We start from the raw sequence: 26,493 nt of genomic DNA on the forward strand, positions 1-26,493 counted from the left end.
TTAATATTCCCGGACCTTTGTGTGTGTGTGTGTGTGAGTGTGAGTGCATGGCCCCCTTCCCATGCCACCCCCTGCCACCCTTTGCCATCCTCATGACCATCCTCTCACCCGGAGCCTCCCAGCCTCCATCCTCCACCCACCCAGAGATTTTTCCCCTTGCACCCACTCTGGCAGGACTGGCCCGGCCCTCCAGGATGCCCGGGCAAGTCAGGGGATGCCGAGCCGCCAGAATGCTCCTGGCACAGCTCACTGGCCATGCCCACTCGTGCCCCTCCTGGGTGCTGGGCTGCCAGGGTTTAGCAGCAGGGTCCCCGGACGGGGGATGCCGGATAGTGGTGGCACTGCCAGCCCTGTGCCAGCCTCCCAGGGTGGGGGGCCCGCGGAGCCCCCCTGCCCTGCCTCCTCGCCGGCTGGGATGAGGTAAGGCTGGCGAGTGGCACGGGGCTGCTCCATTTGCATAATAATCTCGTTAATGGATCCTGGCCTGCGGGAGAGCCGGGCTGGAGACACCACCCCCTCCCCGCCCCGCTGCCTCCCTCCGGCCCCGCCGCTCCGCCAGCCGCGGCGCGGGGCGCGGAGCGGAGCGGAGCGCGGGGCGCACAGCCGGACGGGTAGCGCCGGTCCTGCCCGACAGCAGCCCCAGGAAGCCTGCTGACATCCCCCGAGCAAGCCGGTGAGCACTTCCGAGCACCCCCCGAGCATTCCGGGCAGCGTCCCCGAGCATCCCGAGCAGCGTCCCCCAAGTGTCTCAGCGAACAAGCGGTGAGCGACCCCCCGAGCAGCCGCGGATATCCCAGGCAGCATCCCCTGAGCAGCCCGGTGAGCAACCCCTGAGCCTGACGGCGAGCACCCCACGAGTATCCTCCCATTACCCGGGGATCATACCGGGGAGTGCTCCCCGAGCGTCCCTCGAGCAGCCCTCGAGCATCTCCCGAGTACCTCAGGCATCATTCCGGCGGGCACCTCCCGAGCCTCTCCCGAGCATCCCGGCAAAGCACCTCGCGAGCATCCTGGGCAGCATCCTCCGCGCATCCCGGGCAGCTTCCCCCGTGAATCCTGAGCCGCGTCTTCCCGGCACCCTGGAGCATCTCCCGAGCACCCCGGGCAGCATCCCAAGTAGGATCTCCCGAGCACCCCGGGCAGCTGACCCGACCCCCCGCCCCGCGCTCCACCGTGCCCACTGCCGCCCCACAAACTTTTCAGCAGTGGCAGCTCCCTGGCACGGGCACTGCCAGGCTGTGGAGCTGGGGCACAACTTTGCCCAAGTTACAGTGGGAGTGGGGGCTGTGGGGCTTGGGGGAGCCTCATTATGGGGACACTGGCCACCTCCTGAGCAGCTTCTTTGTCCCCAGCCTGTCCTCCTTCATCTGCAAATCCATCTGCCATTCTGCATCGAGTAAGGCTTGGGTTCCCCTTTGGAAGCTTCTCTCAAACCCAACTATGCCCCCACCCTCATTTCCCCACAGGCAGAACCCCTCCTTCACCGCATGGCACCCCTGCCAGACACCCTTGCCTGTCGGGCACCAGCCAGCACAAAGGGGTTGGGTAGCTGGCAGTGGTGATGGTGGGGGAAATGCTGTGAGCTGTCTGTGGGGTCCAGGACTCCCCCTGGACTGGAATTAACTTTGCACACACAGCACTCACCGCACCACAGACTGACACAACGCAATGCAACACAGCGCACCAGGAGCCAGCCCCACACAAAGCCACGGTGCGACGCCAGGCAACCTGACGCAGGGCTGCACCACCCAGCCCAACCTGTGACACCCCAATCCAATGCCTTACCCTGCAGATTGCCCCCAAACCCCTCTTCTCCCAGCTGCTCAGTCCCCTCTACACCTCAGCCAGAGGGACGGGCTGCCCTTGATGGGACCAGGCTGGGAAGGATGCTCATAGTCTGTTGTGAGGCTGGGCTCACTGGATCACCCTGGATCACTGGATCATCCACCAAGTGTGGATGTCCTGGGATGAGTGTGGGCATGTGGGATGGAGCTCTGCTGGGGCTGAAATCTGCCTAGGATCAGGCAGGCAGGACTCTGAGGGGCTGGCAGAGGGGATAGCCGTGGTGTAGAGCTGTCACCCAGCTCCTAGCACCAGAGCCAGTGCCATCAGCAGGGCACACAGGCAGGGACAGTGATGTAGGCAAGGATGACAGCAAGGAGCATTTCCCCCCCCAACTTGCTCCTCCCAAACTCCACCTCAACCACCCCCTCTGCCTTTTCCAGGAGCTTCCTGACTCACCCGGGCATGTTCCACCACCTCCCCTCTGCAGGCATGGCTCCAGCATGAACTGTGGGGTGCCCAAGATTGCCTCCTGACTGCCCTGAGTCCCCTGCATCCACAGTTCCTGTGGGGAGCCCCATCCCTAGCCATGGAGAAGACCTACTCATTGACGGCTCACTACGATGAGTTCCAGGAGGTCAAGTACGTGAGCAAGTACCAGAGTGGCACCCTGCCCAACGGCTTCGCCCTCCAGCTGGGCGCCAGCACCAAGAAACGCCGCGGAGGGCTGCCACGCTGGAGCCGCCGGGAGGTTTGCCTGCTCTCGGGGCTGGTGTTCGCTGCGGGGCTCTGCGTCATCTTGACGTGCATGTTGGTCCTCAAGTACCTGGCTGCAGAAGGGGACAGCTACTGCCTGGAAGGGTGCCAGGAGAAGAAGGCCTTCCTGCGAGCATCCCGCTTCCTCAGTGCCAACATGGATGCCACCATCGACCCTTGCCAGGACTTCTACTCCTTCGCCTGCGGTGGCTGGCTGCGGCGGCATGGCATTCCCGAGGACAAGCTGGTGTACGGCACCATCGGGGCCATCGCCGAGCAGAACGAGGCCAAGCTGCAGGCGCTGCTGAGCCGCCCCGTGCGGCGCCGAGCCCCCTCCTCTGCCGAGAGGAAGGTGAAGGAGTTCTTCCGCTCCTGCCTGGACCGGGCTGAGATCGACCGGCTGGGCCCACGGCCCATGCTGGAGGTCATTGGGGAGTGTGGCGGCTGGGACGCCACCCCAGGCCGCGGGGACCTCAATGAGCTGCTCTACAAGACGCAGGGGGTCTACAGTGCTGCCGTGCTCTTCTCCCTCACCGTCAGCCTGGATGAGAGGAACACCTCCCGCTACGTCATCCGGGTGAGGGCACCCTGCCCCTGTGGCTGTCCCCTGCAGCCATCATCCTGTGCTGGTAACATCCCTCCAGTGACAGCCTCCTTGTCATGGTTGGCACTGTATGCCTGCCCCATGTATGAATCTGGCTGCAGTAGGCAACCAGGCTGGGTGCAGCCCATCCTGCCCCCTGGGCTCCTCCCATCTCCCCATCCTGTGACACTGATTCCCAGGCTGCCCCAGGGTGAGGGAGGATTTGGGTGAGGTGACCCAGACAGGGGGACATACAGAGTGAGGCAGTGCTACCCACCTGGGTGTCAGGGACAGCCCAGACAACAAGGTCTCCGGAGTGCCAGTGGCCAAGTGTCTCACCTTGGCATCCTGGCTGCCATCTGCACACAGGGACCAAATCCTAGGAGGTGACAGGGCGATGGATGCCCATAGCACCAAGCCAGGGTGCCAGGGCAGATGCCCATGGCTTTGTCAGCCATCCTCAGCCTTGCCAGCCTGCGTTCTTCACCCTGTGATGCCACTGGGGCATGGGTGGGTTTTATCTAAGTGGCCAAACCTCAAGCAACCTTGGTAGGTGTGGGAGTCTGGTGGTGGGCATGGTGTGGGCACAGCAATGGCAAGGTGGGATGCCATGGCGGGATGCCAGTGTAATGGGATGGGGGCCACGGTGAATAACAGCAATGACACAGTGGGGATGCAGTGGTGGGCACGGAGGGAACATGAGGGTGGGCATAGCAGGCACATAGTGGGCATGGTGATGGCATGGTAGGGGGGCGAGGTGTTGGGGATGGTAGGAGCACTGCAGGGGGACGCAGTGGTCGGGATGAGTTGCTCCATACGCTGTGAGATGGCGGGGCTGGGGCTGGGCGTCTGCAGGTGAGGGTCCAGGAGGAGCAGGTGGGTGCTGCGGGGCCGCGTCGCTGTACACTAGAGGGAGCGTGCGGCACAGGGAAGGGCGGCGGGCGGCGGCGGGCGGGGCGGGGGGCGACGGCGAGAGCTGGGTGTGACGGGGCTGGGTGTCAGGGCTTGGTCGGGGGGGCTGTCAGAGTGTGACTGGGGGAGGATGCTATCGGTATGATTGTGACGGGAGGGGGGTGGTGCGGAGGCCCGGGAGGCTGCGGGCTGTGTGTGGCAGTGCCTCTGTAGGAAGCCCAAGCAAAGGGGAGGGATGTGACTGGGGAAAGGGTTAGGGTGGGGGTGTGCGGATGGGGGTTGATGGGGAGGGACACGGGGGGTTTGAGCCAGCGAGAACAGTGTGTGAGGATGTGTGCATGGAGAGAGGTAAACCGGATGGTGGGTGCATAGAGGTGTACGGGGCGAGCATGTGTGGGGGTGTCACAAGTGTGGGGTTACAGGTGTGGGTGTGTGGCAGCGTTGCTAGCAGCTGTGCCTGTGGCATAGGACAGCAGCAGTGGTGTAGGGTAGGGGGTGTGAAGGCAGCGGTGCCCAGGCAGCATGGCTCATCCCCGTGGCTTCCCCTGGCGCAGGCTGCAGCATGAGCGGCATCAGCTGTGGTGCCAGCATGAGTCAGGGATGTGGCAGCATGGTGCCAGCATAGGTCAGGCTATGGTGCAGTCTGTATGCCAGGCACAAGTCAGGCCATGGAGCAGGGGCCTGTCCTTTGCCCTGTGCTCCCAACCCATTGTGTGCTGCCTGCTGCAGCTCCAGCACCCTCTAGCAGGAGGGAAACTGAGGTGCAAGACCTGCCTGCGCCCGAGGCTGACCTGCCACGCTGCCACCCCACAGGTCCAGGGACATCAGGGACACCAGCAATATGGGGAAGGTGAAGGGTGCCCTCACCTCTCTCTGCTCACCTTCTGTCCCTGTCCCTCCCTGCAGATTGACCAGGATGGGCTGACTCTGCCTGAACGGACTCTTTACCTGGGGCAGGATGAGGAGAGTGAGAAGGTAAAGAAGAGACCACACTGATGCCATGGGAGCACCAGGAGAAAGACCAGCACTCAGCATGGGGTGGCAGACCAGAGGCCACCCCACTGCCAGCAGTGCCAGGGGCTGGGGTTCCTGCAGGGCAATGCAGTGTTACTCAGTGTCCCTTTCCTTGGCACAGATCCTAGCTGCATACCGGGTGTTCATGGAGAGGCTGCTCACCCTCCTGGGGGCTGAGCATGTGGAGCAGAAGGCCCAGGAGATCCTACAGCTGGAGCAGCACCTTGCCAATGTGAGGGGAGCATCCACCCTGGGCTTTGGGGTACCCTGCCCAGCCACTGAGCACAGGTGTTTGGGGACTTTCATGCCTGGCCCTTAGGGACCCCATCCTAATCCCTTTGGAAACCTCTGCTCCCAAACCTTGAGGATCATGCTTGGCCCTTGAGAATGTCAGCCCCCTGAGGATCCCATCACAGATCCTCAGGGACCCTAAGCCCCAACATCTTGAGAACTCCCAGTTCCAGCCCTCAGGAAATCAATTTCATGTCCAGTCCTTGTGAACCCATTCTAGGCCCTTCTAGACTCTATGCCCAGGTCTTGGGAACCCCAGTGTCCAGCTCTCAGGTACCTCAACTCCTTGGGGAATTCCCTGACCAGCCCTTGGGGCCCCACTGACAGCAAAGGGGTCCCAGGATAGGGAGGAGGCAGGGTCAGCTCCTGTGCCCCGTCCCTGCACCACACCCAAGGTGGGTAGCAGGATGGTGACAGCCATGCCCTCCCCATGCAGATCACAGTGTCTGAGTACGATGACATGCGGAGGGACGTCAGCAGCATGTACCACAAAGTGACCCTGGGCGAGCTGCAGCGCATCACCCCTACAGTGAGTACCCCCAGTGCCCAACCTGCTACCCCACCTCCCCTGTCTGCCCCCTGCCTGTCCCTGTGCCCCTGCTCCGTGCCCTTGCTGACCCCCAGAGAAGTTCACCTGAGGGTGATGAATCCACCCAGATCTTTCCTGGTTGGGAAGGGGTGGTGGGAAGCTGGAAAGTCTTAAAGGGGTTACCTTCATGGTGGTATGGTGCCCTCCCTGGCAGCTCAAATGGAAGCGCTTGCTGGACCGCATCTTCCATGACAACTTCTCAGAGGAGGAGGAGGTGGTGCTGCTGGCCACTGACTACATGCATAAGGTGTCTGACCTCATCCGTGTGACACCTAGCAGGTATGGGGGGCTGGCAGCCCATGCGCCCCTGGCACCTTCCCCAGCCTGGCAGGGGATTTGCAATGTGGGTGGTTGTGGCTGGTCTCCTTCCATCAACTCCATCCTGAGACCAGGCTGGGCACTGGGATACCAGGAAGGATCCTGGGAGCAGGCGCTGTTGTGAGCCAACCTCAGGGCCTTTCCACGCTGGATGTTACCAGACTCATGGCACAGCACAAAGTGCTGGCATGTCCCTGTGTGGCCCTGTGTGCCCACAGTCCGTGGCCACCCCCATGGCCTGCCGGGTCCCTGAGCAGGGGCATCGCTACCCTGGTGTATGCTCACCACTCTCCTTGTGTGCCCGGGGACATACCTGGTGAGGGTCCTGACCTTGCCTCCTGTCGCCAGGATCCTTCACAACTACATGCTGTGGCGCATCGTGGTGGTGCTGAGCGAGCATCTCTCCACGCCCTTCCGTGATGCCATTCATGAGCTCTCCAAGGAGATGGAGGGCAACGAGAAGCAGCTGGAGCGGAGCAAGATCTGCCTGAGCCAGGCCAACAAGCACTTTGGCATGGCCCTGGGTGCTCTCTTTGTTGAAGAGCACTTCTCCTCTGCCAGCAAAGCCAAGGTAGGTGATGCTGCCTGTGGGCACAAAGTCACCACATTCCTGCTGTCACCTTGCCAAGGTGCCTCCTGCTACCTGGTACCCCACTGAGGGCTTTCTGGCATGGTGAATGCCGTGTCAGCACCCACGGTGATCCACTGCAGGTGCAGCAGCTGGTGGAGGACATCAAATACATCTTGGACCAGCGCCTGGATGAGCTGGACTGGATGGATGAGGAGACACGGAGAGCAGCCAGGGCCAAGGTAGTGCCTTCCAGTGTGGACCCTTGCCCTTGCCCCTGTCTTAGCTCATTAGCAAGTGGGATGGGGGGCTCTGACTCCACCATTCCCTGTGCCCACAGCTTCGGTACATGATGGTGATGATCGGGTACCCTGATTTCCTGCTGAAGCCAGAGGCCATCGACAAGGAGTATGAGGCAAGGCGTGGCCCAGGGGCATGTGAGAGCATGGGCATGTGGAGAGAGGAAATGGTCCCCAGATCTGCCTCAGGGTCTGTGGAGACCAGGGTGGGGAGATACACTGCAAAACAAGCCACCTCCCCATTAGCTTATTATTCCCACCACTTACATGGCCACAGCCACATGGACAGCACCATATTGTCTCTAGGGTCTGGAATGATGTCTTCTTCCCCACATTGTACCTCCCAGAGCTCAGCTCCATCCTCAGCAAGGGCTAGGGCTGCCACCATGGCCGAGGGACACCAATAAGGTGCTGGAGATGCAGCTGCCTGTGTGGGCATACAGCATGGGACATGAGGACAGACTCATTCCACACCCATCCCATGGCCACAGCCCCACACTCTCTGTCCCCAGGGCTCCTGGGGAGCAAGAGGACCCCAAGGCCTTGCTTCTGACACTCTTGGGGATGGTATTTGGAGCTAGCACTCCCCCTGACATGGCTGTGTCCCCTCAGTTCGATGTGAATGAGAAGACCTACTTCAAGAACATCCTCAACAGCATCGCCTTCAGCATCAGGCTCTCAGTGAAGAAGATACGGCAGGAGGTGGACAAGTCTGCGTGGGTATTCCCTTGTCCTAGGGGCTGGCACGGCGGGCACAGCATGACCCTCTGTCCACGTGCCCAGCTGGAGCCCACAGGGTGTAGGCAGGAGGGCAATGGTCAAGCCAGGAATGCCCCTTGTCTCCTCAGATGTGCAAGGGGGTGGCATTTCTGTAACCCCCAAGGTGTCCCCTCAGCCTGGCACCATTGTATTTTTTTGCAGGTGGCTGCTGCCTCCCCAGGCACTAAATGCCTACTATCTGCCCAACAAGAACCAGATGGGTGAGGCATTGCCCAGTCCCAAGGGCTCAGCCCCACGGGACAGGGCATGGGGGGAGGGCCTGGGGTGGGGAGAAACAATGCAGGGTTCCTGGTGCCAGGTGATGCTGCAGGGTACCCCCCTAACTGCAATGTTCTCCTGTGTTCCTAGTGTTCCCTGCTGGCATCCTGCAGCCCACCCTCTACGACCCTGAGTTCCCACAGTGAGTGTGGGGATGGGGCACAGCTGGGGGTGCTAGAGCAGGGGAGGGCTTGGGACAGGGGCATGAGTGTGGGCTGCCAGGGCAGAGGAAGGGGCAGGGGCTGGTGGATGCTAGGGCAGGGATGAGGACAGGAGCATGGGTTGGGGGTAGAAGGGCAGAGTATGGAGGTGCCAGGTCCTGGGGTCACTGCCATCCCTGCCAGCACCATGCCCTCCACCCTTTCACCTCTGGTCCCCACCCACCAGGTCACTGAACTACGGTGGAATAGGCACCATCATCGGGCACGAGCTGACGCACGGCTACGATGACTGGGGTGAGGCACGCCCTGCCTCGTGCCAGGGCAGGAGCTGGGGGGGTAAGGGCAGCCGGGTAGGACACCTGAGTGTTGTGGTGGCCACTTGGCAGGGGGACAGTACGACCGCCATGGGAACCTGGTGCACTGGTGGACGGAGAGGTCGTACAGCAAGTTCCTGAAGAAGGCGCAGTGCATCGTCAACCTCTACGACAACTTCACCGTCTACAACCAGCGGGTGAGACCCCCCCTTGCCCACTGGGCAATGCCCCAGCACCTGCTGCCCCGGGCAGGAGTGCCCAGTGCTCCACTGCAGGGACTGAGTGCCTGCAGAGGAGCTCTGCTCTGCCCAGCCCAGAGACCTGACAACTCGTTGCATCTCAGCAGGGAAATTTCTCAGGGCACTGGGTGGTGGCAACTGAGGTGCCAAGGTGGGGATGCCTGGCTGGTGGGCAGACATCCCTGTGCACCACACCACCTCTCCTCACCACACCACCTCTAATCACCACACCATCTCTCCTCTTTACAGGTGAATGGCAAACACACACTGGGGGAGAACATTGCTGACATGGGAGGCCTCAAACTTGCCTACTATGTAAGTATTCACCCATCCTGGAGTGTCATAGCCGTGGCAGGGCCATGGGGCATTTTCTGGTGCTATCCCCACTGGGTGGGCAGGAGATGCCCCATCTCCCAGGCCCACCTTTGCTCACTGCCTCCTTGCTGCTTGCTGGGGGGTTGGGGCCAGTTTGGAGGAGGTCTCAGGCCATGCTGAGGACATCTCTTGTTCTCCAGGCCTACCAGAAGTGGGTGCGGGAGCACGGCCCTGAGCACCCTCTGCATCACCTGAAATACACACATGACCAGCTGTTCTTCATTGCCTTTGCCCAGGTGAGCCCCTGCCCCATCAGAGTGAGGGGTGAGAGCCATGGGGAACCTGGTACCCACGGTCAGGAGACAGGCTTGGCAGCATCAGCAGGTCCTCAGCCCTTAGCCCTGCAAGGAGCACCCTGCACCACCCTGATGCTCCTCTGGACCCTAAAATAACAAATGTGTCCCCTCCATCACCTCCAGAGTGCCCACAATAACAATGTACATGACTTCAGACTTCTAGGAGAACCTGCAGCCAGGCAGCCCACAACCCCAGGAGACCCTACAATAACAAACACAGCTCCATGCTATGCTCCCAGCCCACCTGCACCACATACAGAGGCTCCCAGGAGACCCTACAATAACAAGCATGACCAGGGCATTGCTGACGTAGCCCCCTAGCAGCCAGAAAAGTCATTGTGCCCTGGTGGGTGCCAGCACCCATGGTCCCCAGTGGGTGCTGGCACTCAGGGCGCCCCATTTGGCTCCCCTATGGGACCCTTTCTTCCCTGCAGAACTGGTGCATCAAGCGGCGGTCCCAGTCCATCTACCTGCAGGTGCTGACAGACAAGCACGCCCCGGAGCACTACAGGTACCAGCTGGCCCCAGGATGGGGGGGAAGCACAGTGGGTGCAGCTTTCCTCATGGCTGGCAGTGCCATACAAAGTGGGATTGGCACCAGTACAGCATAAGGCGGCTCTGGATGGGCATCCTGGGGGCAGAGGATAGGGTGTTGTTGGGGTGAGTGGATGCCTGGAGCAGGGTGCACGGCAGTGGCAGGGGTAAGGCAGGAGGTGCTCAACTCTGAGCTGCCCCTCTCTCCTGGCAGGGTCCTGGGCAGCGTCTCACAGTTCGAGGAGTTTGGAAGGGTTTTCCACTGCCCCAAGAACTCACCCATGAACCCAGTACACAAGTGCTCGGTGTGGTGAGACCAATCCTCCCTAGCAGGCTGGCACCCCCATCTCCATTCCCACCTGAGTGCCACCCTGTGCCTGCTCCCCACCTCCACCCATCTCCCCTCCCGCTCTCCAAGCAAAGGGAGCACCCCTGGGTGACACAGGGTGTCACTCCTGCCAAAGATAGGCATCTGCTGGAGGGGTGGAGACAGCAGGGAGCAGGGGCCCTGAGTCCCCATTGAGGAACTAGGCAATTCAGGGCACCCTCCAAGCACTCACGTACCCCCTCTTCTGTCCACCCCAAATCCTTCATCCAGCCCAACCACATCCAGCCCAGTACTGATCAAAGCAGGAATAGTGAACCAGGGCTGCCCCACACCAAAGGTCTCCTGCTGCCTGTTGCTCTCCTAAGCATCCCCTATGCCAGCCCCATCCTGTGCCCACATCAGCCCTGCCAGTGGGTGGGCAGAGCTAGCAGACCTTGGGGATGGGTAATGCCAGCCTGCCCTGGGAGCATGGGAACACAGACACTCGCTGTATTTTTCACTGCTGTTTCTGGTCAATAAAGCACTGGACATACCAGGCAGGTGCAAGTGGCCATGGGATGGGCAGCAGTGGGCAGCACACCCAGCCCTGCCTGCACAGGATGGGCACTCTCACTCTGCTTACACACCTGTCCCTTCAACCTCATACTCGATGTCTATTAAACATTGAGCATCCCAGGTGGGTGGCACAGAGCCCACTCATACTCAGGATTTGGTGCCCCAGACCAAGGGCGCTCCAAAAAGCCACCATCCACCCGTGGGTGCCACAGCCGTGGGGAGGAGGACAACGAGGGTCCAGCAGTGCCTGTGGGATGACCCTGAGCCATGGGGTCAGTGGAAGAGGGGCAGGAGGAGGGTGGGGAGCAGCAGGGCTAGAGGGGTTGCACGAGTGCCAGGGGCAGAGTCACGCTGGCGGCAGGCGGTGTAGGGCTCGAGGCAGGCGGCGTAGGCCATGACATGTGCTATGTAGGTCTGCTCCTGAACGCCATGGAAGAGATGGGCCATGGGGCCCTTGGCCAGGATGGCAACGTCCTCCCCACCGTGGGTTTCAGAGTCGAGTGGCACAGCTGCATGTTGCTTGTAGCTGTACCCATCTGGAGAGGGAAGAGAAGGCAGTGAGGGGAGTGGCATGGTCCCCAGCCCCGTTCCACCACCTGGTCATGGTCTCTGTGTCCTCACGGGCTGTTTCCTCATCCACGTCGGGCCGGTCAGCGCCTGGGTAGCCCGGCCCGTTCCCGTACAGGATGGATGTGTATCTCTTCTTGTCAGTGGCATTGCTGGGGGCCAGACCTGGGGAGGAGGCAGCCAAGGGGAGCGATCAGCCAAGAACCCTCTGTATCATCCTTCTGGCTGCAGCCAGAGCTGGCAGCACCCAGCAGAGGGTTCTGCCCTCCCCTCAGCAGCCCGGCAGAGCCCTACCGAAGATAGAGGAACCGCGCAGGGTGTAGCCACCAAAGGAGAAGACGTGGGAGTGGTCGGCCGTGACAACGGTGAGGGTCTCTGCCTCGTCAGTCAGGGTGCCTGCCCTCTCGATGGCCCAGTCAAACTCTATTGCCTCGGTCAGTGCCTTGTAGGCTTCGCCACTGTGGTGGCCGTGGTCAATTCTACCACCTGCAGAAGGGCACCCATGGTGGGCTGGGGACCAATGGCAGCATTCCCAACCCTTACCCCCACTCCCATCTCACCCACCACAGGGGCACCAGCCCCAACTTATCTTCTACAAAGAGATAGAAGCCGTTGGGGTTCCTGCTCAAGATGGTGATGGCTGCCTCCACCATCTCAGTGAGTGATGGGTCCAGGGTGGTGTTACGCTCCAGGCTGTACTTCATGTCCGCGGGTTCAAAGAGACCTAGAAGGGGACGCGTTGGGGACAGCCTCAGTGCCTGCATGCATTCCAGTGGCTGTCAGGTCCCAGTCCATGGGACATTTGTTACCCATCAAATACTGCACGTCGGGGTCCGCAGCAGCAGCCAGCATCTCTGTCTTGTTCCAGACATAGCGAGCGTGCTGCAGGCAAACCCCAGAGGGAGTTATAGAAGGTGCCCAGCCCTGTGCCTGGGGTAGTGGACAGAGGCCTGTCCCTGGCACATCACCCACCGGCCGTTCCTCCAGCCACTTGTTGATGAGGTTATTGCCATCCTCACGTGTCCCGTTCTCAGAGGGGTAGCTGGGATACTCGGGGTCTGGTGTCCCCGTAGGGGTCATATATTTTCGACCACCTCCCAAGATCACCTAGAGGGGCCAGGATGGGTGCAGTATTAGTGGGGTACCTGGAGCGGGTCTCCCTCTGTCGCTGCCTCACGTGTATGTGTGCTCACATTGATGTCGACATTGTGGACCAGCTGCCAGGCGATGTCCTTGCAGCCCTCGTCACGGGCACTCCTGGACATGTCGGCATCCGAGTACCAGTCGCGGTTCACCACGTGGGCATAGGTCCCCGAGGGGGAGGCGTGCTGCACCCGTGTCGTCGTCACGATGCCCACTGCCTTCCCTGCCCGCACCCCTGCCTGTCAGGCCCCACGACAGCTGGCGCAGGGTCCCCCACCATCAAGCCCTGGGACACTCATGGTGGGGCAGCCCCTGGCATGCCACCCCTTGTCCTCACTGGGTCCCCCCAGCCCCGTGCCCCTGGTTACCAGCTTGGCGGGCTCGCTCCAGCACCGAGGTGACCTCATTGCCTGCCGTGGTGTTGCACTGGTCGTAGCGGGCAGCGGCGCTCACTCCTGCCGTGTTGTAGTTGCCCTTCACCCCGCAGAGGTAAGCTGTGGCTGTCCCCGCGCTGTCAGGCACCTGCCGGTCTACATTGTATGTCTGCCAAGGACGGGCACTGGGCTCAGGGGAGGGCACAGCTGGCAGAGGCACACAGCGAGATGCCCTCCACCCAGTGCCCCTTGCTTTGCTCATTCACTCACCTGAGGTCAAGTGAGGGCTGGGCAGGGACCCTGTGCACCCCATACATGCATCCCTGGGGTTCTTCTGCGCCAGCAGCCCTGTGGGCATCTCTCTGGCTCCATGCCCAGCATCACCCTGGCCCCTGTGCCCAGTGTGGCAGAGATTTACCTTGGAAAGAGCCAAGTAGGGGAAAGCATCCAGGGCAAGGGGAGTCTCAGGGCCCAGCTTCCCCTCCTCCTGCCCTTTTAGGATGCGAGTGGCCGTGATGGTGGGTATGCCAAATCCTGGGCAAGAAGAGGGTGTCTTGGTAACTCTCTGGACCAGGTGCTCTCCCTGCATCCTGCTCCATAGGGCACTGGCTGTGCCAGCCTGCCCACTGGGGATGCCAGTGGGACTTACCATCCCCAAGGAAGAGGATGAGGTTTTTGGCTTGGCCTATCCTGGGCTGGAGTCTGAAGGAGGCCTCGATGGCTGCAGCTGCCTGCTTGTTCCAGAAGGATGGATCCTCCTCTTCCTCTGGGACAAGGCAGTACCCATCAGGTCCAGCTCACCAGCACCTGCATCCCTGAGGCACTTCCCTCCCCGGGGCACCCACGTCTTTGGCAGGTACTTGCTCCCTGGGCATTCTCGCATCGGGGCTGCCTCTAACGTGGCCTGAATAGGTCAGGGTACTGTTTGGAGCCGGGGGAGATAATGTGGGCTTACACCCACGGCATGGCACAGGGGTCCTGGGACAGGGAAGGAGGAAGACAGCAAAAATGGACATGATGGGGAGTTTTCTGGCAGGTGGGATGAAATCAAATCAATGGTTGGGGTAGAGGCTACAGGCAATTCCCATAGACCCTTCCAGCCCAGAAACAAGCAGGAACCTGACCCCAGAAGGGAAGATTGGCTCAAGGAGTCCAGAAAAGCAGGAGTGACCCCCTGAAACCCTTGCAGAGCTGGGCAGCCCCTGGCTCCTCTCCCTAAAGTTCCCCTGAGGCCAGCCAGGCTGGTGCCCTGCTGTGTGACCCACTTCCCCAGGCACCCACTGCAGCCAGCCCAGCACCCATCCCCATCCTTGCCCCCACCTGGGATTACAGCAGCGCTGATCTCTGCCCAGAGGACCAGGCAGAAGGTGAAAGGCGCCAGGAGATGCATGGTGAGATCCGGTAGCCTGGTGTCACTGGCAGTGTCTGCAACTCTAGCAGACCTGGGGAGAACCTTTGGACTGGGATCAGCCCCTGCAGGGTGTGTGGAGGGGTTTGTCACATCTCTGATAGCCCGAGATGGTCTCCTAGGAAGCCAGCACAAAGGCCGTGGGGCTGGGTTACTGGCACAGTCTTGGTATGTTACCTTAATGCTGGTACAGGATGGACAGAGCTAGGGTGCAGAGGGCAAGAGGATGGGCATCATTGCCTGCCCCAGCTACAGTGCTGCAGTGCCAGGGAGGGGCACTCCCTGGCCTGGGGTGCCACAGACAGCACTGAGCATTGGACCTGAGGCAACAGAAGCCACTCATGCACTGAGCAGCCCTGCTCTCTGCTCTGCTCCTTGCTTAGCCCTTGCTGTACAGTCCTTGTGTACTGTGGCCCAGTCTGTCAAAGCTGGGGATGGGGCACGGCCTCCCCTCACTCTCTTTTCATCACCTCCTTCACCCCATGGCTTCTAGTGCTGGTCACAGGAGAAACTAGGAGGCACTGCCATCTGGGGAAACTGAGGTATGAGACAACATCTTAAAGGGTGACTACTGATGCAAACCCAAGTCACCACAGAGAAGAACAACCTGAGCTTTATTGCATCCCATGGTCCTGGCCACAGTGTGTATCCAGCTGCCAAGCCCCCTCAGTGGGGTAGCCCAAGCAGCTTGGGTTGAAGTGAGGCTTGGCCAGACGCTCTCAGCTGCCCACCATATGGGCAACCATGCAGAGGGCCAGGAGGGCGAGAAGGGGCTGTGAGGAGCACTGGGTGCCATGAGAGGCCCTGCGGGCTGCCCCACACCCAGGCTCAGCATCATAGGGCTCAATGCAGGCAGCATAGGCCATGGCATGGGCGATGTAGTGCTGCTCCTGCACCCCGTAAAAGAGGTGAGCCATGGGCCCCTGGGCCAGCACCACCACATCCTCTCCACTGTGGGTCTCCGTCTCCAGGGGCACAGCTGCCTGCTGCCTGTAGTCCTTGTCCTCTGCAGAAGGGGCAGGAGAAATGGGTGTGGGGCCAGTGGGCTGCCCTACTCATCTCAGAGATAGGGGGCAGCTATCATCACCCTGGCATCGGGGTGATTTCTGCCCAGGAGACTCCCGAGCCACACGGTAGCACTGGGACTCCCATACAGCCCCAGTGGCTGTGCCCCTGGGGTGTTGCCCCCAGGGACCCTGTGCCCCACCTCATCCCCAGCAGATTCCTACCCGCAGCAGGGAGGCTGGCGGCTGGGCGGCCCCCATTGCGGATGCTGTAGCCAGGCCCATTGCCATAGAGTATGCTGGTGTAGGCTCGCTTGTCCTTAGCTTTCTTGGGGGCCAGCCCTGGCACAGGGGAAGACATTGTCACTCCTCATCCTGGCCAGTTCCCTCTCCCCAGCTCCCCACCTTGGCCACCTCGGCCTTTGGTGGGAGCAAAATGGGGAGGGAACAGGCAGGCACACTGCCCCTCCCTGAGACCCACCAAAGATGGAGGTGCCACGCAGTGTGTTGCCCCCAAAGGTGAAGACGTGGGAGTGATCAGCTGTGACCACAGTCAAGGTGTCGGAGGGGGAGGTGAGCTCGCCTGCCCGTGCCACTGCACGGTCCAGCATGACAGTCTCCATCAGCGCCTGCTTGGCCTGGCCGCTGTGATGGCCATGGTCGATCCTGCCACCTGCACAAGGAATGTGGCTGTCACTTTCTCCCTGGTCCTCTGCAATGCCCCCCTGCTTCCAGGACCTGCAGCCCAGCCCAAGCCATGCTGCCTGCATAGGGCTACTCATCTTCCACAAAGAGGAAGAAGCCTTTGGGGTTCCTGCCCAGGATGCAGATGGCCTTTTCTGTCATCTCCACGATGGAAGGGTCTGTGGAGGTGTCGCGGTTCAGCTCATACTTCATGTCCTTGGGCTCAAAGAGGCCTGGAGGAGCAGGGCATGGGAAGTCTGTGCCAGCACTACTTCAAGTCCCTGTCGGCACCCCCAGAGCAGGGAGGAGAAGGCAGCATTCATTACTGGTGGTGCAGGCAGCAATGCTCTTACCCATCAGGTGGCTCACAGAGTCATCAACTGCATCCAGGCCCTTCTTGTCCCAGACATAGCGGGCATCCTGCCAGCAAGAACAGAGCCAGTGTCACAGGCATGTGCCAGATGCCCGCAGTTACATCCCCTTTGCCTGGTGTGGTACCTGCTTGCCACTCAGCCATTTGGCAATCAAGTCAAGACCATCCTTCCTGGTGCCGTTCTGAGCAGAGTCTTCTGGGTACTCGGGGTCTGGGGTCCACTTGGGGGTCATGTACATCCGCCCGCCGCCCAGGATCACCTGCTGGGGAGCTCAGCAGACCATCCCAACCTTCCCAGTGTCCCCTCCCTCCCACACCTGCTCCCCAGCTCACATTGATGTCTGTGTTGTGCACCAGCTGGTAGGCAATGTCCTTGCAGCCATCCCGCAGTGCCTCCCTGGGCATGTTGGCATCAGCGTACCAGGTCCGGCTGGCCGAGTGGGCATAGGCTGCCCCGGGGGATGCGTGCTGCACCCGTGTGGTTGTCACGATGCCCACAGACTTGCCTGCAGTGTAGGCAAGGGTTTACAGGGAGCCTGTCCAGCCTCTATGTAGCATGGAATGGATGTGCCATGCCAGGCTCTCTGACAGAGATTCCTGCTGCTCCATACCTGCCAGCCTGGCCCGGTGTAGGATGGAGTCCACCTCGTTGCCAAACGTGGTGTGGCATTTGCCATAGACAGCTGCCCCACTCAGCCCCAGTGTCTTGGCGTTAGACTTCACCCCACACAGGTAGGCTGTGCCCGTACCAGCACTGTCAGGTACTTGCCGGTCAATGGTGTAGGTCTGGAAGCAAGCAGGGGCCAGTGGGCTTCTGGGCAGGGGCAGCAGGGCCACCCCCTGCCTCTGCCCCACTCACCTTGGCCAGGGCCATATGGGGAAAGGTCTCCATGGCCAAGACACTCTCCTCGCCAGAGCCTCCAGCCAGCTGCCCCTTGTAGATCCGAGCTGCTGATATGGTGGACAGCCCCATTCCTGTGGGCATGGCAGAGCCACAGAGTGGCAAGGGGCTGGGGCCGGGGCCAGTCCTGCCCTCCCCAGGCATTGCCACGGGCCAGCCAGGAAGGGAAGGACCTACACTAGCTGCGTCTTCTCATCAGCCACGTGCCCTGGCTGTAGCTGAGCCATGGAGCTGCAGGGGCGGGCTGGGACTCCAGACACTCACCGTCACCCATGAAGAGGATGATGTTTTTAGCCCTCCGTGCTGCTGGCTGCAATGCCAGGGCCAGCTCTAGCCTCCTTCTGGCCCCCTTGTTCCAGTAGCCAGGGGTCTTCTCAGCATCTGGAGGTGAAAGCAGGGCTGGGGGAGTGTAGTGTCACTGGGCACCATGAGGATCCCAAGGGGCAGCTATCCCTGGGACTAGTGTGGTCATCTCCACTCAAGGCAAATTTAGCTGCTCTGAGCCTCCTCCACGGAGGTCAGCCTGGTCGGTCTTTGACAACCCCAGCACAGCCCAGAACCCATCTGCAGAGGGGGAAACTGAGGCACAGTTTGGCAGGAAGTTCCCCGTGCCTCTCGGCAGAGGGGATGAGGTGCCTGGGGTGCTGCCTGATCCAAAAGCCACCCCCAGAGAATGAGGGGGAACTGGGGGGGGGTGTCAGGACCCGCTTTTGGGGGGGGGACGGATGACACAAGACAAACCCATTTAAAGGCTGGGGTCTCAAACCACCCTGAAGTGGCCGGGAGGGTTTGCCCTTGCTCATATCCCATGAGGAGGTAGCAGGATTCCTAGAGACGCCTAGAGAAGTGGCACCAGTCCCAGCATCCCCCACCAAGGGCTTCTACCCACCCTGTCCCACATGTCCCCTGTCACCTGAGGCTGCAGCAGCAAGCTGGGTGAGGACACAGAAGAGAAGGCAGGCTCCAGGGGAGAACGGCCGCCCCATGCTGCCCACCCTGATTCCTGCTTGAATGTCGCCTCTGCCCAGGGCGGGGCAGAGCTCTTTATGGCCCTTCCCTGTCCGGTTGGAGGGCTGAGCCCCGCCGTGGGTGAGAGGATGTGCTGATAACATTCAGGGACTATCTCCCAGCCGTGCCCAGAGCCCGCCCAGCGCCCCCAGCCTCGCCTGGGGCCATCCCTGCCCCCACCAGTGAGGGCTGACCTCCAGCCCATCTCTGTGGACCTGGGGACGGCTGTCTGCAGGACACTGGGGAGCAGCAGGGACGGCCCAGGGCAAAGTGCTGTTCTTGCAGACAAGCTGAGCTGGGCCTGGCTGGATCGTTTCCCCTGAGATAAACCCGAGGAGGGGGATATAGGGCTGAGGGGCAGAGGGAGGACATCTTGCCCTTGGCGTCAGTGTCCTCAGGTCCCATATACCAGGGGGCACAGTCAGCAGGTGGGTGCCTCAGTTGGTGCCCATGCTAGCACACCTGCATACTGAGGTACCTGCTGCAGGCCAGCTTGCTCTCAGCTGCTCCCATGTCCACAGCTGACATCCATATGTGGTTGCACCAGGCCATCTGGAAGGACACTATCAGCAGCACAACCCCTGGAGACTGCAGGTAACCCTGGACAGCTTTCACAGCTTGCCAGCTCCTGAGGAACGTGTTGTACCTGGCCCTGACCCAGCAAAGGTCCCAATCTCCCATCCTGAGCTGGGTAGCCTGGGTTTGCCCAGGTTCTGGCTCCTGCAAAGGGCCAACATGTCTGTACCAGGGCACTGTATGTCACTACTGATGAGGCAAAGTGAAGCAGAGTCCTCTCATTCCTTGGCACAATGGATCCACTCCTTTTCACCAGATGTCAATCCCTCCATCAGCCACCACTTGTGCCTGCCTGGCCCCACCGCTGGAGCAGCCCAAGCCCCTGAAGACATCTTGCACGGTGTGGGTGGGGCACATGGAGAAGGGGAGCACATGGAGACTGCAGGGGGGCTGGATGCTCTCTTGGGAGGCAGGGAGAAGCAAGGACATGGTGCTGCAGAATCTCTGAGTGGGGTTAAGCTGGAGGGTGTGAGGGGCTGGAGGCAACACCTGGTGACTCCTGGTGAAGGCTCAGACTGCAGGATTAACTACCAGAGCAGGAGCCAGAAGCACAAGTCCACCCACCCCCTCAGATCCCCCACACCCTTGGGCTGAGCGTGTTCTGGGGCTGGGAAAGGCATTGAGGCCATTTCAGCTTCACAACATGCAGGTAATGAGAAGCAGAGCAGGGCATGAGACTGTCTGGAGATGAATTATTATTGGGATTCCCAGCCAGGGCAACACAGAAGAGACAAAATAAAACTTGTGTGAGCCTCCTCCACAGCTGCTGACTCAGCTTTTATTACATGACACACAACCCTGTGAGAAACCCTCCTGCACGGCCCCACAGCCCCCCACATCCCACCTCAGGTGGTGGAGCCAGCCCCTCTCCACTGCTGGGGATGTGTCCCCATTTGGCCCTCACCATGGGCACCCAAGTGCTGGAGATCAGCACTGCTGCCTTAAGAGGGGAGAAAAAAAAACCAAAAGGAAGGGGAAAAAAAAAAAGGCAAACATCAAGCTAAAAATATCCAAGAGTAGAAATACTCTGCCTGAGGCAGGCCCAAGCAAGTCCTGAGCCCCACTCCCAGCTGGAGTTAAAATCAAAAAGAGAAATAAACCAGCATTGGTTTTAAAACTCAAAACCCTGAACTCCTTGTGGGTCCTCTGTCCTTGGCAGGTGCTGGTGAGGGGCCTGGGAGGTGAGCAAGTGTTGGCAGTGGGGAGCACACACAGCCCGGGGTGCTCACTTCGCCGAGCTTGGTCTCTTGAGCAGGGCACTGTACTTGAGTGGGACCCCATCCGACGTCAGCACGACCTCCACCAGCGTGAAAATGGCGATCACCTTTAGCAAGGGAGAGCAAGACAAAGAAGAGGGTTTTTCAGGTGGCATCACACTGGGATTTGCTTGGAGCTGTACTGGCTTTTGCTGCCTCTACTGCAGCACCCATGAGGAGCTGGGGAATGGGGCAGGATACAGCACCTTCAAGGGCAGCATGAAGCCAGCCTGGGAACCCAAACTGACTAAAAGGAGCCTCCTAAAACAACCTTATTTATTCCAGCCTGATCAGGCCCCAGTCTTGCTCTCAGCAGAGTGTGGGAAGACACATGGGTGACTATGCCCTCAGCTTTGGGTCCCAACCTCCCCTGAAGATGCCCATGTCTCCCTTCTCCAGCCAGAGAATGCACAGCATCTCTTAATGAAAAAACCTGGCCAAGTGCCAGCAGTGAGCAGCAGTGAGAAGGGTTTTCCACATGATGCTGAGCATCTTCTCAGCATCCTGCAAGGAGGGAAAGACTCCCCCGTGCCTGCACAGTGAGAGGAGGCCTGGGAAGGGAGCATGATGGATGAGAGAGACACAAGGGAATAAAGACCTCAGAAAATCAATCTGTCCTGTTCAGGAACGTGCTGCTGCCCGTTGCCACCTCTGACTGCATCTCTTCAAGCAATTGTGTGGATTAGAGGCAGAAAGCATTGATCAGGTCTGTCCATGAGGCACAGTTAATGGGCTGGGGGCTGCTTGAGACATTTGAAAGAGGTTGCCCTGGGGCCACGGCCAGGCATTTGGGGACCGTGTTTGCTGCAGCCCATCCCCAAATCCTGCGCTGCATCAGGGCTGGATGAGGCCATCTGCTCCGGGCTGGCCTGCAGGAGAGGTGGGCACAGAGCCATTGGCATAACCTTGTCAAACCCTTCCCAGCTCATCCAGTGAAGGCCACTCCAGATTAATCATTCAGAGCAGTAAAATCTCATTGAGATTTAAACACAAAGTGCCCAGCAAGGAGCAAACCACAGGGGAATCCTTTTGCTGCCCAGACAGCCACTGGCTACCTTGCACCAGCCCCATGCCTGCCCCAGCTGGCACAAGCATGGGGGGGGTGGGGGTGGCCATGGGGCAGCCCCTCACATCTGAGGGAATCAGACAGGAGTTACTGGAGCTCTCCCTTGCAATCCTGCCTCATCTCTTTGATGAATCCCCAGGGAACAGCACAAGTTCACATCAAATTCCCCAAGTCTTAGATGCACTTTATACTCAACCCCTGCGTAATGCACACTGAGGTCTTGGCCATCTTCTGGAGCTCAGAGAGAGATGGGGGCAACACTTCCCCTCCATGGCAGGAACAGCCAGCCCAGACCCCTGCACAGTTTCACACACACAGCCAGCCCCTTTGTCTGGCCAAGCTGAGCCAGACTGGGAAGCAAAGCCAAGCAATGGGGCCAGGAGCTGGCTGTGCTGGGTGCCACCAAGTGTCTGGGTGACATCTCCCATGGTTCAGCATTGCTCCTGGAGATCTGGCTCATCCCAGGGCTGGTTCTGCTGGTTCAGAGGACAGCTCTGAGCCTGCTCTCAGGGGAGGGCTCTGATGTTTTCTTAGGAGGTGTGGAAAGTTCATGGAGGAGTTTCCTCTGCTGCCTCTACTGTTTGCTTAACCAAAATGGGGCCTGCTCGTGCTGGGGCATCATTTTTCAAGTGGGTCCCTGCTAGGATGTAAGTGATACCTGCTCCTGTAGGAAAGAAGGAATTGAGGCCGCTTCGAGCTGCTTCCAGGGGGCTTCTCTGAGCCAAGATGAGAAAGGAAAGCTCAGCTCCAAAGGGGAGGAGGCCCTACAGAAACACCTGCAGCATCTGGGAAGTTCAGCTAGCTCTGACCACCCCTCCCCTGAGAAGGAAAGGACTCTCCAGGACGTACATCATGGCAGCTGGGAGGGCCTTTTCCATCCAGCCCCAGCTGGACAAGGCAGGCTTGTGCTGGGCTTGTTGGAAGTGGGCTCAAGAGAGGAATCCCTGGATTGGTGCAGGGAGAGGTTGGGGTTGGAGCCTCCTGTCCCCACCCGGGCAGCAGGCAGGGATCAGTGCAGTTAACACAGCTGTGACTTGATAGCGATGCCAGACAAAAGCTGGCAAAGAAGCACCACTTCATCAAGCCAGACAAATGTGATTGCTCCCTTTGATTGAGTTACCAAGTTAATAGATGACAGGGACACAAGAGAGAGATTTTCAGAAACTGTTAAACCATTTGACATTGCATCTCAGGAAGTCTGACTTTAAAAACTCCTCCTAATTGGGTCTCAACCTTATCACAGGGATGGCAACCTTGAGGAAAGGCCTTGTCAGTGAGGGGGCAAGGGATGCCAAGATAGGGGGGAGGGCCTAGACAGTTGCTGCCTTAGGCCTGATCTTACTTAACATCTTAATGATCTGGAAGAAGGAAGTAAACAGCCTGCTAATTCAATTCCTAGAGGAAACTGAATTGGGAGGCAAGGCACACAGCAAGCAGGGCAGAATCTGAAGTCCATGGAGGGGTCAGGTGTGGGGGCAGTGATGGAATGGGGCAGGACTGGATGGCTGAGTTCAAGCTCTCTGGGGAGGGAACACAAAGGGAAAGCAGGGCTTGACAGCCTGCAAAGCAGTCCTGCCTCCCAGACTCGCCCATACAGAGATCGTGAGATCCCTATGTTGCACACAGCTTCCACACCAGCCCCATGGTGTGTGAGCCTGTCCTGTGCTGGGGGGTCTTACCTGGGGCACGGATTCCTGCTCCAGCTCCTCTGGCTCCCACATGAGCGTCAGCTCCGGCTTCCTCCCCACCTTTCGGAAGTGGAAGCCCAACAAGGGCAGTGCCTACAGGGAGGGAGAGTGGTGGGAACAGCCCCCAGCCCTGACAACGTTCCCATCTCAAGCCCTTCCCCTCCTCTCTGCCTGTGGATGGTGCTGCTTTTGCCTGGCATGCTGCCTCTGCAGGTCTTTAACAACTGGGATGCAGGAGCCTGTGCCTGGCACGTAAATCAGGGGCTGCTGCGGTGCACCAGCAGCCCATCTATCACGCCCTGTGTCCCATTTAAAGGTGCCATTGCTGGCTATATAACCAGGTTATTAAGAGAAGATGCTGTCACTAACTACAGGTGCTGGCCCACAGTGCTGCTGTCACAGCCCCAGATATACTGTATGGTTAAACAAAATGAAAACCAGCCTTGCTCCCCCTCCTTGCTTCAGCTCTGTGCTGATCTTTGTCCTGCTGAATCTGTCTTCATTCCCTTTTACCTAGATTAGATCACCCCCAGCACACAACAAGGAGATCCAGTTCTCAGAGACTGGGCTCCTTTAGACCCACCCAGCCCCTTGGGCATGCCTAGGGCCAGGGCACGGAGGGGAAACTTCATGAAAGCTTCCTCTCCTCCAGCTAGCCCAGCTCAAGTGCAGCTCTGTCAGCTACAGAGCTGGCATAGAAGGGCACCAGGACAGCCACTGACTCTAATGATGCCAGGCTGCTGCAGTCCTCTTTGGTGAGGCAGTGTTGGCACTACCTCATGCTGGTGAAATACTTACATTGCAGTAGATGCGCTTCTGGACTCCAAACTTCAGCACCAGGACATCAAAGGCCTCATCCAGGACACCCATCACCATGGCCTCTGACTCCAGAGGACCACACTCCTGCCAAGAGACAAGGCTGTCACTACATTGGGATCCCTCATCCAGCTGTCCCCAAGGGTAGTGCCATCATCTCCAGGTCCTGGAGTTCTGGTGGTTGCTCAGTGCATCTTCTCACTGTTTGCCTTCCCCAAGGCCAGCTGGGCAGCCACACAGCACCCTGCCCAGTGGCATTCAGGCTGAGTGTTCATGCAGAAATCCAGAGATGTCCTGGGGGATACCTTGACTCTTACCCTGACAAAGATGGCAAAGAAGAGGTCAGCACTGAGCTCCTGCACTCTCTTGGAAGCCATCTTCCGGTCATTGCAGTGATCTGCCTGTTTCTGGATGTCCTCTTTCTTCATCCTGATGGGGGAGCTAGCACCTGGGAAGGGGACAGGTGACAGTGATATGCCCACGCTCCCACCTGCTCCACAGCCATGGTACCTCACACCCACGCTCAGCTCACCTTTGTGTCCCTGTTACTTGAGGGCACCCACACACCAGGGAGCTGCCCCGTGGGACACCAACTCCAAGCACCCAGCACTTGCGGCAGGCAAGGCCGCATCCCAGGAGCCCTGTCTATGCTGGGCACAGTCACCCTCTACCCTGGCAGCACCCAGAGCCGCTCTGCAGGCAGGCAGGCAGGCAGCACCCACCGAGCGAGGCGCAGAGGAGCCGGTGCACGATGAGGTCGGCGTAGCGGCGGATGGGCGAGGTGAAGTGCGTGTAGAAGGGCACGTTCAGGGCGTAGTGGCGGAACAGAGTCTCGTCCTCCAGGACACCAGTGCAGAAGTAGAGAGCCATCTGGAAGCGGGGAGAAGCAAGGGAAGGGTGTCAGCAGCGACGGTGGCAGGACCCTGCATGTCTGCAAGGTCACAGAGCCTGCAAGACAGAGTCCAGTAGCTGATGGTCCTTCACCTGCTGCCTAGTTCAGGCTGTGCAGGGATGAGGTGGGCACTGCAGGAACTGAGCACAGAGCAAACAGGGCAAAGCCACTGCAAAGAGCTGCTGACTGCCAGCTGACCCTGCCTGGCCCACAGATTGCACCGACTTCCACATCCCACAGGGGTTTAAGGAGTCTTCTAGTCAGGCCCTGGGACTCATTCACTATCCTCTCATCTTCCAAGGAAGAGTCCAGCTTGTCCTATGCCCCTCCACAGATGCTCTCTCAACAAGGGGTCTTGCAAACCAGCTCCTATGCCAGGCTCTTTAGTTCTGAGTTGGGCTGCAGGTTCTGCCCACCCATTATGTTTAAATGAAGAGCACTAGGGGCTCCTCCATTCACTGAGCAGACAGCCCCACAGTGATCCCTGCTGCTCCATCCCATGACAACAGCTGGGAAGCCGGGCGGCTGGGCTGCCTAAGCCAGCGCTGGGGCTGCAGTGGCACCACCCCACTCAGCAGCCTCTTCAGCCAGAACTTCTGCCCTTGTTATCCACACTGCAGCGTTTTTCACATCAGTGAAACGCCAGCCCTCGGGGACTGGAAAACAACAGGATGGGGAGGGGAGGCTGCACGGGTCAGGGGGGTTGTGGCAGGGTCACGGCACAGTGGCGATGGAGCAAACCCATTTAAAAATAAGAGCAAGTGACTTAAAGAAAACAGGAGTAGCCAGCTCTGGTTACAGAGCCGTCCTGGGATCCACCGTTTGGGCAGCTGCATCCTCTGCTCTCCAGCCCAGCAGCGCAGCCAGCGCCTGCTGAGCAGCAACACACTGATCCGGGCAAGTAAATACAGGAGGTTAAAAAAAGCAGCATCAGTCCTGGCCTTATTATGAGACCCAAGAGCTGGGATAGGAGCTGTGGTAGCTGCCAATTTCCACAACCCAGCATTAAATTGTTTCTGATAGACTCCATGAAGTATGGTCTCCACTCAATTAGCTCAGCTCCCTCCGAACGAGGCGCTGCGTGGTCGGGCAGGGAGACACGCTGAGTGCTGGAGGCTGCTGTGGGAGATAAGTGCCCTTGTGCAAACAGACAGCATGAGATTACACAGGGCGTTTATGGGCACTCATGCCAGGCTCCTGGGCAGAAGGGAGGAAGGTCCTTGCAATGCCAGGTAGGTAGAGAGCAGAGCACAGGTCAAAATCCCATCTACGTGAAAGCCTCTGGGACCTTCTTCCCTGCTCCAATTCCCTAAGCCCAGCAGTGCAGGGCAACCCCTGCCTTGTTTCCAGTTAGAGAAAATGCTGAAGGTTGCATGCTGCTTGTTGTTGTCTGGGGCACTTCTTCCTGATGGATGTGTTGGCCAAACCCAGCCACTGCTGGGTCCAGCACCATTTTTGACACCCTTTTGGCAGCCCCTGACCCTCACTGAGGTTGGCAGCAGCTCGGGCAGCATAGCAAAGCTACTCCTGTGGGCTGTGGTAAGGTTACACACTGCACGAAGCCCAGTCCAACATGTATCTGATACTCATCCTCAGCACCATGAGAGTGCTACCCAGGGACATCAGCCTGGTATAAAGCAGATGCTTTCTCATTAACAGCTTTGACTCACAAGTGGTCTCAGATCCTCAGGGTTTGCCACAATCCCCAGAGAACTGCAAGGAGCCTGGAAATAAATCAGCCCCAGTCAACCAGAGGCAGCTTTACTCTCATGGACAGATTGAATC

General features: G+C 59.5%; 4 protein-coding genes across 5 annotated transcripts in view; 1 reads left to right on the forward strand and 3 right to left on the reverse strand.

Moving 5' to 3' along the window:
• The first annotated feature begins 711 nt into the window (after positions 1-711).
• Positions 712-10,796, forward strand: ECEL1 (endothelin converting enzyme like 1). The gene is made up of 18 exons (XM_068163901.1): positions 712-1,116; positions 2,226-3,115; positions 4,940-5,008; positions 5,169-5,279; positions 5,775-5,867; positions 6,082-6,206; positions 6,594-6,816; positions 6,957-7,055; positions 7,154-7,228; positions 7,725-7,828; positions 8,034-8,092; positions 8,241-8,292; positions 8,538-8,605; positions 8,698-8,822; positions 9,114-9,179; positions 9,380-9,475; positions 9,970-10,046; positions 10,284-10,796. Exons 2-18 carry the CDS (start codon positions 2,372-2,374, stop codon positions 10,381-10,383), a joined length of 2,286 nt encoding a protein of 761 aa, XP_068020002.1. The 5' UTR covers positions 712-1,116; positions 2,226-2,371; the 3' UTR covers positions 10,384-10,796.
• Positions 10,797-10,881: 85 nt separating this feature from the next.
• Positions 10,882-14,471, reverse strand: LOC137454041 (intestinal-type alkaline phosphatase-like). Of its 2 annotated transcripts, XM_068163902.1 has the most exons (11): positions 14,357-14,471; positions 13,686-13,802; positions 13,455-13,570; positions 13,031-13,205; positions 12,713-12,885; positions 12,492-12,626; positions 12,329-12,401; positions 12,109-12,243; positions 11,814-12,005; positions 11,574-11,684; positions 10,882-11,488 (listed from the first exon to the last, which is right to left on the reverse strand). In XM_068163902.1, exons 1-11 carry the CDS (start codon positions 14,424-14,426, stop codon positions 11,226-11,228), a joined length of 1,560 nt encoding a protein of 519 aa, XP_068020003.1. In that variant the 5' UTR covers positions 14,427-14,471; the 3' UTR covers positions 10,882-11,225. The 2 variants fall into 2 exon arrangements, with proteins under 2 accessions (XP_068020003.1, XP_068020004.1); XM_068163903.1 differs by lacking the exons at positions 13,455-13,570; positions 13,686-13,802; positions 14,357-14,471 and adding an exon at positions 13,307-13,431 and having other exon boundaries at positions 13,031-13,221.
• A 692-nt stretch (positions 14,472-15,163) lies between these two features.
• Positions 15,164-18,966, reverse strand: LOC137454086 (intestinal-type alkaline phosphatase-like). The gene is made up of 11 exons (XM_068163965.1): positions 18,885-18,966; positions 17,671-17,805; positions 17,365-17,480; positions 17,117-17,291; positions 16,839-17,011; positions 16,631-16,765; positions 16,486-16,552; positions 16,227-16,365; positions 15,930-16,138; positions 15,674-15,790; positions 15,164-15,450 (listed from the first exon to the last, which is right to left on the reverse strand). Exons 1-11 carry the CDS (start codon positions 18,964-18,966, stop codon positions 15,164-15,166), a joined length of 1,635 nt encoding a protein of 544 aa, XP_068020066.1.
• A 766-nt stretch (positions 18,967-19,732) lies between these two features.
• DIS3L2 (DIS3 like 3'-5' exoribonuclease 2) overlaps positions 19,733-26,493 on the reverse strand; it is a 208,364-nt gene continuing 201,603 nt past the window's right edge. The window contains exons 18-22 of the mRNA XM_068163904.1: positions 24,539-24,686; positions 24,134-24,264; positions 23,799-23,903; positions 22,992-23,093; positions 19,733-20,314 (exon numbers count right to left, since the gene is read on the reverse strand). Coding sequence (XP_068020005.1) covers positions 20,216-20,314; positions 22,992-23,093; positions 23,799-23,903; positions 24,134-24,264; positions 24,539-24,686 — 585 coding nt within the window. The 3' untranslated portion in view covers positions 19,733-20,215. The remainder of the gene's footprint in view (positions 20,315-22,991; positions 23,094-23,798; positions 23,904-24,133; positions 24,265-24,538; positions 24,687-26,493) is intronic.

The sequence above is a fragment of the Melanerpes formicivorus genome, unplaced genomic scaffold (assembly GCF_026170545.1).
Source record: "Melanerpes formicivorus ecotype bairdi unplaced genomic scaffold, bMelFor1.0.p_v2 SCAF_76, whole genome shotgun sequence".
Lineage (NCBI taxonomy): Eukaryota > Metazoa > Chordata > Aves > Piciformes > Picidae > Melanerpes > Melanerpes formicivorus.